We start from the raw sequence: 14,041 nt of genomic DNA on the forward strand, positions 1-14,041 counted from the left end.
ATAATAATAATACAATAGGATCTGATTCCCAATACATTTTAGAAGCTTGTCAAATTCCTAAGCCCCTCTGGGCGGGGCAGGGAGGGGAATAGTTCTGCCTGGACAACACTTGATACATCACCTCTCTCTCTCCAAGTTGCTCTCACAACCAAACCCTGCAGGCCTTGCACGGTCACTATTTTCCCGCTAGCCTGAGGCCTGCTGGCAGGAGAGATGAATGGACAGATATTGGCCTTCGTTCCCATCTGGCACCCTCCACCTTGAAGAGAGTTCTACCCTGGAGAATGAGGCACCGCCCATTTTATGAGATACAAAGATGACCAAGATCTGTCCTGTACCTCAAAGTATAAAGAAAGGGAGAAAGTTGAAGGGGAAGTCTTTTTCACTACAGCATAATCCTGTGAACAGGGGCCCCGCAATGGTCCACTTGAGATAGGCCAAAATGGATTCATCCGAGCAGGACAAATTCAGACACTGCTGAAACATTTTTATTGTGGCTAGGTCACTTTGAGCACCACGTGAAGCCATCTTCTGCTACTCTACCCAATCCTATGTGAAAAAAATTAAAAAGGAAGTTTATTTTAGAACAGATAGGCCTGTAGAAATGCATAGTAATCTTGAAAGAAGAGGGCTTCTAAGTATAAAATTCATTTAATGTAAAAATCTAAACTGAACTGAGATGAACTGGATTGGAAAGAGTAAAACTGAAGATAGAATTTTGCCTTTCAAAAAATTTCATGTGGAGAACATACCTTATCCATTCTATTTTAGGTGCACAACACCTTAAAAACCATAATCAGCTTAACAGTCTAAAGACACTGTTCACTGCTACATGACAAAAGTGACTAGCAGGAACATTTTCCATGCCTTCTTAAAGGGCAATAATTATAAGCATCTGAGAAATTCACATTTCTTAGACAACCCCTATGACATTCTGCCGTCATTCTGGCTCTCCTACAAACTTTTGTCTGTCTTGCAGCTAGGGTGACCTTTGTAATTTTTTCCCTTGACAATGGTGATAAATTTTAAATATTTACATTAAATATTCACATTTAATAAATTAAAATTAAAATTTTAATGCAAAAAATCAAATACAATATAATTATGCTGTTAGAATCTTTTGGAAAATCATGTTGAATCACTGGCATTCTCAAGCTTAAACACTTCAATGGCTACCCTGACATAAAATGAAATCCAGCCTTATCACGGCCTTCACTCTCCAGCATGATCTGGCCACAGCCTAGCTCTGTATCTCATCTTGTGCCATTGTCTCTTGTTCTCCGACTTCCTGCAGTTCGTATAAATTGCCAAGCTCCTTCTTCTCTTAGGGTCCTTGAATGTGCTGTTCCCTTTGTAAGAACACTCTTCTTCCAGCTAGATTCCTGATATCCCTCCAAGTCTCAGGGGGGTGTCAATTTCTCAGAGAGAACTTTCTTGACCAATCTAGAGTAATCTCTCTTCTCATGGCATTCTTTCCTTGGTAATCGTAGTGTGAGCTTCAGTATTTTGGTTTATTATTTTAATGTCCCTCTCTCCCACTGGACTCTTAAGAAAACTCATGCTCCTTGCTCACCACTACTAAAACCCAAGACATACCTAAAGATACAAACATCTGTTGAATGAATGGATACATGGATCCCCCAATCCCCCTGCCTTCTTCTCAAAGATCCCTACCATGTTCAAAGATCATTTCATGTAGGGGCGCCTGGGTGGCTCAGTTGGTTGGACGACTGCCTTGGGCTCGGGTCATGATCCTAGAGTCCCGAGATTGAGTCCCACTGGGAGCTGGGCTCCCAGCTCCATGGCAAGTCTGCTTCTCCCTCTGACCTTCTCCTCGCTCATGCTCTCCCTCACTGTCTCTCTCTCAAATAAATAAATACAATCTTTAAAAAAAAAATCATTTCACGTAGACAAAGGGATACAAATACTCCTATGTGTTCAATACCTATTTACATTTTGACTCCAAAAATCAAAAGGGAGAAGATGAAACCTCTTATTCTTCTTTCCAAAATAATCACAACCAGAGAGAAGGCAGAATTTTGAATACTATCTTAGATCCTTGTTTCCTCTTCTAATCAAGACCAATTTTGTCATAAACATAGCAAATGAAATTCCCAAAAGAACACATGACCTGTAGCTTAGCCACTGAGTATAACAAGAGGTTAAAGTGTCATCAGAAGGCCTCACCTCAAAGGAACATTCTGTATTCTCTGATCACAAGGAAGTAATTCTTAAAAGGAACTATTCAGTGAACAGTCCCCAAAATTATGATAATCTGCACAGTCTCCAAAATGTATTCCTGTCTTCATGCCATTTGTAACTCTGAATCTATCCCAAACCCAGTGTAAAACGAATGGTACATCATTGAGCTGAACAATGTGCTTTAGTTTGTTCTCACAGATGTCCTAATGATTTATTAATAATCATCAGCAAGAAAACGTTGCTTGAGTTCAGTTGCTTATTACATAATATTGATAAACATTTTGCTTTCACAGCATATCAATCTTCATTTCTTAATAAATAAAAAAGCACTATTTTGCCTGGTATTCCATTTTTTCCCTTCACTAGTAGTAAATGTTCATCAGGGAAAATAAAATTTCTCAGAAGAATCAAAAGTGACACTCCCTATGTCTGTCCTACTGGACAAAATACAATGCTATTTAAGAATGATCAGCTATTTCTATTTTATGAGAAGTGATTTGCATGCAAAAACAACACACCGTCTGGTCAACTCCCCTTCCTTTTCGTTAGACATGGAACAAAGGCGTTATCTCAGTGGACAGAAAAGGAAACAATTTATGTTTTCATGAATTCAGCTCTGCTCAGCAAATTAAATCATTCATTAATTAAAAGGAACAGAAAAGGGTATGTTTTGGTCAATCAATTGCCTGAAGTCATAGGAGAATTCTGAAATACAAAAGACTGCATGTTTTACTTAGCTGAAACCAGAATGCTCCTCTTTTATCATGATTTAACAGACATGTCATATGAGGAAAAGCTCACAATAGTCTGCAGTACAGCAGTGGCTGCTTTCAAACCCAGAGTGGAAGCATTCTTCTGTTTAATGATTTTATTTTATTTGAAGAGTTCGCCTTTGTTCTATGTGAAGACTCCAACACTGAGCCATGCAACTATACAGGTTTTTTAACAGAAAAAGCAAAGCATTTCATTCCTGCACATAAAACTATAATGCAATTTTAAATAAAATGTGGTGTGTTTTGAAAGAGTCATGAAATTTCTTAAATGGGCATTTTTAAATATTTAGTTTTGAAGGAAAATAGTTCAAAGACAAATCACTTGTTTCATAAGAAAATGTATTTTTAATTCCAGTATAGTTAATATATGGAGTTTATTAGTTTCAGGTGTTCAATACAGTGATTCGACAATTCTACACATTCCTCAGTGTTCATTATGATAAATGTACTCATAATCCCCTTCACCTATTTCACCCATCCCTCCACCATCCTCTCCTCTGATAACCATCAGTTTGCTCTCTCTAGTTAAAAGTTTGTTTTCTCTTTTTCTTGTTCATTTTGATTTCCAAATATAAGTGAAATCATCTCTGACTTATTTCACTTAGCATTATACCTCCTAGATACATTCATGTTGCAAACAGCCCAGGTTTCATTTCTTTTTATGACTAATATTCCATTGTGTGTGTGTGTGTGTGTGTGTATGTGTGTGTATACGCACACCACATCTTTTAAAGATTTTATTTATTTATCAGAGAGCACGCGCACTCAAATAAGGGAGTGACAGGCACAGCAAGAAGTGGGCTCCCCGAGGAGCAAGGACCCTGACACAGGGCTCGTATCCCAGGATCCTAAAATCATGATCTGGGCCAAAAGCAGGCGCTTAACTGACTGAGCCACCCAAGCGTCCCACACACCATATTTTCTTTATCCATTCATCCACCTATGGACACTTGGGCTGCTTCCATAACTTGGCTATTGTAAATTATGCTGCTATAAACATATGGGTTCACGTAGCTTTTCAAACCAGTGTTTGTATATTCTTTGGGTAAATACCCAACAGTGGAATTACTGGATCACATGGTAGTTCTATTTTTAACTTTTTAAAGAACCTCTGTACCATTTTCCACAGTAACTGCTAAAGTTTGCATTCCCTCAACAGTGGATGAGGGCTCCTTTTTCTCACATCCTCACCAACATTTGTTGGTTTCTTGGGTCTTCCAGGTTAGCCATTCTGACGGGTGTAAGGTGATATCTCATTGTGGGTTTGATTTGCATGTCCCTGATGCTGAGTGATGTTGAGCATCTTTTCTTGAGTCCCTTTGCCATCTGTTCATCTTCATTGGAGAAATATCTGTTCATATCTTCTGTCCATTTTTAATTAGATTTTGTTTGGCATTGAGTTGTATTAAGTTCCTTATATATTTTGGATACTAACTCTTTATTGGATAGGTTATTTGCAAATGTCTTCTCCCATTCTGTTGTCTTTCAGTTTTGCTGTTTCCTTTGTTGTGCAGAAGCTTTGTATTTTGATGTTGTCCTAAAAGTTTATTTTTGCTTTTGTTTCTCTTGCCTCGGGAGACCTTTCTAGAAAAATGCTATGGCTGATGCCAGACTTCCCTCTTGGATTTTTATGGTTTCAGGTCTCACATTATGTCTTTAATCCATTTTGAGTTTATTTTTGCATATGGCATGAGAAAGTCATCCAGTTTCATTCCTTCACATATAGTTGTTCAGTTTTCCTAACACAATTCGTTGAAGAGACTTTTTCCCATTGCATGTTCTTGTCTCCTTTGTTGAAGATTAATTGACCACATAATTGTGGGTTTTATTTCTGCATTTTCTATTCTGCTCCATTGAGCTATGTGTTTATTTTTGTACCAGAACCTTACTATTTGGATTTTTTTTTAAGTAGTCTCTACTCCCAATGTGGGGCTCAAACTTACAACCCTGAGATCAAGAGTCCCCTGCTCTTCCAACGGAGCCAGCCAGGTACCACAGCACCATAATACTGTTTTGATTACTACACCTCTGTAGTCTATCTTGAAACCCAGGACTGTGATACCACCAAGTTTTGTTCTTTTTTAAGAATGCTTTAGCTATTCAGGGTCTTTTGTGGTTCCACACCAATTTTAGGATTATATGTTCTACTTCTGTGAAAAATACTATTGGTATTTTGTAGAGATTGCATTAAATCTGTAGATTGCTTTGGGTAGTATGGACATCTTGATAATATTTATTCTTCCAATCCATGAACATAAAAGGGCTTCCCCTTTGTGTTGTCTTCAGTTTCTTTCATCAAGGTTTTATAGTTTTCAGAGTACAAGTTTTTCATCTCCTTGGTAAAGTTTATTCCTAGGTATTTTATTATTTTTAGTGCAATTGTAAATAGGATTTTCTTAATTTCTTTCTGCCAATTCATTATTAGTTTATAGAAATGCAATAGATTTCTGTATACTGATTTCGTATCCTGTGACCCTACTGACCTTATTAGTTCTAGTAGTTTTCTGGTGGATTCGTTAGGATTTTCTACATATAGTAACATGTCATCTGCAAACAGTGGACGTTTTACTTCTTATCAATCTGGATACCTTTTATTTATTTTTCTTGTCTGATTGCTATGGCTAGGACTTCTATGCTGAATAAAAGTGGTGAGAGTAGACATCCTTGTCCCATTCCTGATCTTAGGAGAAAAGCTCTTAATTTTTTCACTACTGACTATGGTGTTAGCTGTCGGTTTTTCATATGAAGTATGTTGAGGTATGTTCCCTCTAAAGCTACACTGTCAAGAGTTTTTAATCAATAATGGATGCTGTGCTTACAATGAAGTGTATCTGAGCAGCATTTTCTTGACCAGTATTACCTTACAACAGTGTTTCCAAGTGATTGTGTACCCCCCAAGGAAAGACCTTTTTGGCTGCCACATCTACAGAGGTGCTACTGGCACCTAGTGAGCAGACAGACCAGGGCTGCTGCAAAGCATACTGTAATGTACAAGATAGTCCCTCTTCTCACAACAACCACAACAAATACCCAGTCCCAAATGTCACTAGTGCTGAGGGGAGAAAACCTGCTACAAAGTAAAACCATTCAGAGCATTTTTTTTAATTGCATTTTGAATCCAATGAACAGTTAAGGTTTTTAGAAAGGAAGATCATCCTAGACAAAATCTGAACATATAGAGTCAGAGTCTGAGAAAACTAAAACATGGCCCCAAATGACACTACTTGGAACAATTAATTTTAAACATATAAAAGGTATATACAATGTTCTAAATGGACCCAATTTTGGCACAATAATTAATCTCCACTTATATTCACTTTGAACTTTCATTTTTGTACTTGGCATACAGTAGGTACTCAACAAGTATTTGAAGGAAGGAGGAGAAGGATCTATCTTCTTGTACCATACCCTAGGATATTTTATAACATTAAACCAAGATAATGGAGTACATTAGGTTATTAGATTTCCTCCAAAGTCCTCCCTTTCCAGGGAGCCAGTCAGCCACCCAGGACCATTCCCTAGAACTCTGCTAGGTGTGTCCACAAAGTTCTCCCCTATGCACATGATGCTTCTCCTTCATTTCCTCTCTTGCCCTCTTTATCATAGGTTCGGGATGAAGGCATGTCACTGACAGTTTCAATCATACCAATAAGGGAAATTCCCTAAGGAGAGCAGTAAAATAGATATAATCTGGGCTGTTAAATGACCACTTGGCTTAGAAATACTTCCCCAGCACAAATGACTCACCTCCAGATTGGGAGGAGAGATAAACTTCATATTTAATCTATCATACTTTGGGTCTCTTTGTTGCAGCAATTTATACAAGACAATTCTCTAATTTGATATCCCATATGCTGTTAAATACTATAAATACATTCTATCCAAAGAAATAAACTGGTAATTTCTACAGTTTCAGTGCAAATAATACTTAAAAATCTGTATCACATACTTTATAGTAACTATAGGTTATGAGGAAGAAATGCCTTGTCAATAATACTATTAATTCTCATTTATCAGGAAAAAGAAGGCATACAAAAAATCTGGGTCTGACTGCCCAAGGAATTCATTGTTTCAGTGATGTAACATTTATGTAAATTCACAGTAATAACAGCCAGCTGGATCCTGTAAATGTAAGCTAAACCACAATTTTGACTCCTAAAATTCTATAATTAGAGCATTTTCATGTTTTTGCCCTTGTTTCCATTCGACTAAGATACTGGTAAAATCTCTAGAAGCAAGAGGGAAAAAGAGGTGAAAGCCAGAAGATTCCACAAACTAAACAATTATCATCAAATAGATGATCTCTTCACAGGTTAATTATTTAATTAAATTTAACTCAAAAAGCTCTGTATCTATTGTGGTTTTCAGAAAATTTAGCATATTCTCAATTAAACTTCACAGTATTTTTCTCTAAACATCATTCAGCGATCTATTTAGTCAAAGATTTATTCCTACTTTTTGTGGATGAGGGGGTATCATTCATAGAATATTTCCTATGCAATTAAGACATATTTCAGTTAAGCAGTTCATATTTTCTAAAAATGAACTTTTTAAAATATGATCCCCCCAATAAAAATTAATCTCCTGAACATTACATCTGTTATAAAGCCAAGGAGTTTTACTGGGAAATATTTTTACCTTAAACATGAAAATAGTAAATGTACCAAGATATGTACCCTCCCCCCAATCATATCTATGAATTGTTCTGAAAAGCTTATTTCCATCAATCCAATAATCTATGTAATTTTTTATGTTTGGCTCAGGTCATGATCTCGGGGTCTCGAGATCAATTCCCACATCAGGAACCACACTGAGCATGCTTTTGGATTTTCTCTCTCCCTTCACTGCCACTGGAACTCTCTCCCTCTCTCAAAAAAAATACATCAAGGTAGCATGATTAAACAAAGTAAAAAAGCTTGGTCCAAAATATATATTTTTTAAGATTTTTACTTATGTGACAGAGAGAGAGTGACATCGCACAAGCAGGGGAAGCGGTAGAGAAAGGGAGAAGCTGACCACACTCCCTGCTGAGCAAGGAGCCCAATGCAGGGCTTGATCCCAGGACCCTGGGATCATGACCTGAGCTGAAGGCAGATGTTTAACCAACTGAGCCACCCAGGCACCCCTGAAATATCTTTTTAAAGATTCCAAAACTCTAAAGGATTTAAATGCCTCATAACACAATCATTTCTAAATTTTCATATAGTCCATGGTACATGTTAAGTTTAAATATATTTCCCACCTTCAGAGAAATACTACTTTTGACATTTTGTTAAAACAAGGTGTATTTCTCTCCCAACTGAATAACAACATACTGATTGGACAGATTTTGAATTTTAATTCGGGAATATGTTTATCTCCTAATATGAAATAAAATTAAAAGTTCCACATTCTCTCTATTCCTAGGTTTTAGTCAGTCACTAACCTATATTCCACTGGTGAAGGAAATGGCAACTAAATGACACATCTGGACCCAAGTAGTTATTTCCCCAGTTTCACTAGTTCCAGTGAATGCCCTCGAGGGAACAATCAGTAATTGACCACCGTGAGTCTATGACAGGTATATAAAAATCATATCCTCTATTCTTAAAAACATAATCACCTAAATAAATCAATCACAATTCTCAAGTTTAAAAAATGACAAAAAGCTTTAAGAATCTCCAAACATACCAACTTCAAGGATGCTACATTTTCGACCTGAGATTAAGTCACAATCTCTCTGGGCTTCCTTTGTGTTTGCTTGGATTTTAATACATGAACAACATGCCCAGTGCTCCTCCACAGGGGCAGCACCCTAGACAGTGATCTGTTAGCACAGTGACTGGCACTTAGGGGGCAGGGCTAAGTGTGTGCCCCACATCCTGGAACTGTCTCAAGTCCCCTGGAACTTTCAAATGTCCCTCTAGTCATTCCTTTCAGTAGAACCTTCAGTTCAGAATGATGACCTGAGCTAAAGAATAACTCCTTTTCACACACAAACAAGTTGTTTTAATTTAGTTTTAACAAACACAGAATTTTCCACGGACTCCGCTTCCATGTAAGTGTGCACTTTTGTTTGGAACTTTACCAAGAGTCATTCACCATCTCAGGAAAAAAATCACCTCGTGCACAGCAAACCCACTCACTGTGTCTGAGTCTCAGTACAGCACGCTTGGATCAGGATTCTTTTGCAATGACTGCATTCAGGCAATGCTACAAACAGGCACCAATTGTTGCTTCCTTTATCATGTCTTCCAGGAGATATGCCTGACCACTTATATACTGAAATGTGTGTTTTGTTATACATTACTTTCCTGTTATTTTATGTCACAATGAGGGCAGTGCACTGGTTATTTTTAACATAACTTACTTACATGCGCACTTACCCATACATTTCACTGCAGGACAGTAAAAGAATAATATAAAACATTTTATTAAAAAAAAAAGCAAAACAAAACAAAACACACCACTAGATTTGGAGGGATGCAAACCACTGACCTAGACTATGTAGTAAGGCTCCTCACAATGCCAACATTCCTTGGTTCTATGAAAAACTTTCAGTTTGTGGGACACCTGGGTGGCTCGGTTGTTTGGGCGGCTGGGCCTTCGGCTCAGGTCATTAACCCCGGGGTCCTGGGATCGAGTCCCATGTCGGGCTCCTTGCTCAGTGGGGAGCCTGCTTCTCCCTCTGCCTCTGCCTGCCTCTCTGTCTGCCTGTGCTCACTCTCTCTGACAGATAAATAAGTGAAATCTTTAAAAAAAAAAAAAAAAACCTTTCAGTTTGGCAAGCCCTCATCATTAGCAGGCCTTTAATTCTACTTATATTTGTAAGTATTGCAATTACGTTAAAAAGAGAAATAAATAGGCTTGCTCAGGTGATCACAAAAACACAGGTTCTGCTAAAGGTTCAAACATTCGAGCAAGTAGTGGGAAATGTAAAAGGCCTGATGCCTTTTACAGGTTAGTACAAAGAGACAGAAAAATCCCTAAGGGAGAACTGGAGCTTTCATATCCATTTGGTCTCAAGCGTCTACACTATTGGCCTCACAGGGGACCCCGTTCTCTCCTGAAGTGGAGTGGAATACATGTTAGTGATCCACTGCCCTAGCACGTCTCCCACCAAGTTCATTAGTCCAGAAAATATACATTGGCAGATAATGTGAATATTTCCAATGTGGAACGACCAAACTGTGCTCAAGTCTACTTAGCAAAGTTTGCCATTCAGAAAGCACACCTGCAACTTGTTATTGGCTGAGAACTCTACTCCCATTTTTCAGAGGCAATCATTCTCTGCCATCAGACTAAGGGGTAATCACTATCTCCACTGTACCAATTTCCAGTCTGTGAAAGTAAACTGTAGCCATCCCTTCCTCACACAACTGAATTCTCAGTATGCCCATCGTCTTCATTATGTCTGACCACACACCATTAGTATTACCTCCTTCCCCCACTATATTAGCACCCATAGGCAGCAACAATTTGACATCCACAGGTTTTCCTATGTTAAAACAACCTCCTAAGACAAAGTCTGAGGACATACTCCATAGCAGGGGCGAGGGGGGAGACCAAGACCACACTTCATATATAATAAATATATATATTTATTATATATATATATGCCATCCTGGCCCAATGACCGAAAGCCAGGAAACAACTGACTATATACAAAGTATTTTATATTAAAGAAAAAAAGAAAAAAAAATGCTTGGGTTTGGTTAATATACCAAAACAAGTACACGATTAAGAACAACTAATTATGAGATTATGCATCAAGAAAACATTATTTTTACAGAATTTTGGGTATCCAAGTAATATATTAAAAGATAATACTTCACAAGTTATGAAAATTTCAAAGTTCCTAGAAGATCAGATGAAAAAGTAATAAAACTATGTGAAAATATACACGTAGCTTTTAAGAGGGATATAGATTAGTTTTCAATTCTTAGAAGTTTCGGAACAGAAGTCATTTATAATTTACATAGGAAGGAAAAGCTCTATCTATTATCAGTAATATCTTTTACAAATGACTCAATCTTTCCTCTCTGACCTCACATACATGTATGATACCAAATTTCCAATTTTCTAAACACTTATTACCAAATAACCACATGAAACAATACAGCTCAAGTCTCAAGCTTCCCACACTAAACAGTTCAGTCTCGATCCCCACCGTTAGAATGACCATCTGACTTCAGTGTTTGGGTTTATAAAGATTATGGGTTGGCATTTGTGGTGAGGGGCACATTTTAACCAGATGTAACATTTTAAATCTACCTGGTTCAAAAATTAAGAGAGGCAGCTTTTTCATTGGCCCTTCAAAAAAAGGAAACAATACCAAACAGGGCTGGGCCCTAGAAGCTCCTTACCCGCAGGGCCTCGATGACCAGGTCTCTGGCCTCCAGCTCCCCTTCCATCACGCTGAGGAGCATTCGAAGCTCTGATTTACTGAGGGTGTCCACGTCAAACTCTTTTTTCTGTAACACAAATATTTAAAAAGCAATGAAAACGCTATTCATAGGACAATACACGTCTTAAAGGCATACAATGGATTGTTTTTATCTCAGTGGCTCAGCAAATCTTAGCAGCACAGAGGCCCTCTTCAATAGCAGAGAATCCATGCCCAGACCTTCTAGGAGGGGTAAAAACTATTAAGGCTAAAGTCCCAAATCTCTTCATTAAGGAAATCTATTTTCCCAGCCTGCCTTGCACACCTGGATTCCAGATCTCTTCAAATTGTGACAGTAATTTAAAGTCTCCAGAGTTTCTATCAAAACAGGCCTAGTATATGTTCAGGAAAAGTTGCAGAGGAGCAAAGAAAGTATGAGAATGTATTCCTAGAAGGGCCCCAATGCAGAGGCTCCTGGGAGGTTATTATAAATTCTGGGACATCCAATAATAACAGGTCATGTTTATAGAACACTGCAGCAGAGGTAACCGGCTGGCAGGCTACAGCCAAATCTGGCCTACAGATGTGTGTAACTTGGGCCTCAAAGTGCTTTTTTTTTTTTTTTTTTTACTCAGTCAGCATTTTAAAAAGAACCTGAAGATGTCACCAAAAAACACAGATCTCTGGTTTCTCTTCAGAACAGAGATAACTGGTTAAGCCCAGATTCACATTCTCCCACGGCCACCATCTACAGAACCAAATAGCAGTCCCTTTAGAAGGAACATGCTCTTGCCTTTGCTGCCCTGCTCTCCCTGTCTCTCACAGACACAGGGCAGGCCTGCGTACTTCCAAGAGGCCGAGCCCACCACCCACATTTAGTCAACTGAGCCTGTGGTCAGGTGAGTCTGGAACCTGCTACGTGGTGATCAAATGCTTTCTTAAGCAATGCCTCTATAGCTTCTTGCCATTCCAAAAGTAGGCCGAGACTGGAGTAAGTAAGCTTTCCAGAGACTCAGTTCCACCACAAGGTATCAGCGCCATGACCCAAGGATCACGAGCCTAATCCATGACTCTTCCAGTTCCAGTGTCTTCTCTACATTCCTTCCCTGTTAACTGCATCAAATCTCTCCTCTTTAAATCCCACTGATGTACCACTGATGCCCAATACTTTGGTCTCCAACTCTGCCTTCTCCTTTCCTGACAACTTTATAAGCAGGTCTTCTGGCAGCCAGCTTAGAGAAGCTCAACCAGAGCGCTCACAGCTCAGCTTGGGTGAATCCACAGGTGGAGCTCCCTCTACACACAGTCCACGCTACCCACCTGTGCAGGGATTCCTTTGATAAACCCATCACCCTCAGAGGGAGGGCAACGCATGTTCATTCCCAAATGCCTCAGAACACCCAACCTCAGAAGCCATTCCTGAGGCCATTTCAGAACATTATTTCACATTTGCGTAGCACCCCAATGGTTTCCCAAGTAATCGAGAAGAACCAAGTCTAATATGTAAGATATAATCTCTATTTTCATTTAAGAAAACCATAACTCAGAGAAATCAGGTAACATACCCACATCATTCAGCCAGGAAATGACAAAACTACACCTAAGTGCTATGACCTTTCTACACACTTTACCAGCATAGGGACAACATTCCTGAGATGAAAAATAGTGGCATCCTATCAATCAGCTAGTAAGAAGCAGTTTAGCACCTGGATACTAATAATGACTAATAATGACCTTCTATTAACCTTGAGATGACATAGAAGTAAACACGGCAAGCCCATAAATGATTCCAGGACTTTCAAACAGGCATAACCAGAACTGGCTCTTTCTCGGTTTCAAAGAGAACTTCTAGAAGGAGATAAAAGTACAAAGGGGAAAGAGACCAGAACTAGCTGGTTCTCCAAGGAAAGATTTTAAAAGGGTCTTCCTCTTAAAATTGTTTCTTTTTGCATATATATTAGAGAAGTTATTTAGAAAGGCAGGGGCTCAGGCTGAAAAGAGAGAAGAAGAAAAACCTATGCAAAACCTAAAGGAGAAGCTATTTCTAGGACGCCCTTGCTTAGAAAGTTAACTTAAGAGATATTCCCTGTTGGGGCACCTGGGTGGCTTGGTCAGTTGAGCTTGCAACTCTTGGTTTTGGCTCAGGTCATGATCTCAGGTTCCTGGGGCTGAGCCCCACATGGAGCTCCGTACTCAGCATGGAGTCTACTGGAATCTCTCCCTCTGAGCCAACCCCCTCCCCACTCGAGTGTAGTTGTGCTCTGCCTTGCTCTCTATGGAATAAATAAATAAATCGGTAAGAAAAAAAAAATCGAGTTTGCCTATAAATAGTAAAATCTAATATACTGGAGCTCAAATTCTGCTCCCACTACATAACTGTGTCACATGGGTCTTTAACCCAATTGTTCTCAAAGGCAGGCAAGCATAAGAATTCTGTGGAGACCTTGTTAACAGGGACTGCAGGACCCCATCTCTAGAGTTTCTGATACAGGTCTGCAGGGGAGCCTTAAATTCAACTTTATAACAAGCTCCTGTTGCTTCTGCTGGTTCAAGGACTACACCTGCACATTTCTGTATCTTACCTGATGTGTTTTCTCATCTATGTAATGCATATCCTAACACTAACCCCGCAAAGTTCTTCTGAGCACTAAACAAGAACACATAAATGAAGTAAGTGCTAAATAAAAGCGGTGCTTGTTAT

The 14,041-nt window shown here is 38.8% G+C and overlaps 1 protein-coding gene across 2 annotated transcripts in view; it reads right to left on the minus strand.

The window, feature by feature from the left end:
* CTTNBP2 (cortactin binding protein 2) overlaps positions 1 to 14,041 on the minus strand; it is a 151,294-nt gene that overhangs the window by 127,595 nt on the left and 9,658 nt on the right. For both annotated transcript variants that reach the window (XM_044246440.1, XM_044246441.1), the window contains exon 2: positions 11,321 to 11,428. In XM_044246440.1, coding sequence (XP_044102375.1) covers positions 11,321 to 11,428 — 108 coding nt within the window. The remainder of the gene's footprint in view (positions 1 to 11,320; positions 11,429 to 14,041) is intronic.

This window comes from Neovison vison, chromosome 4 (assembly GCF_020171115.1).
Source record: "Neovison vison isolate M4711 chromosome 4, ASM_NN_V1, whole genome shotgun sequence".
Lineage (NCBI taxonomy): Eukaryota > Metazoa > Chordata > Mammalia > Carnivora > Mustelidae > Neogale > Neogale vison.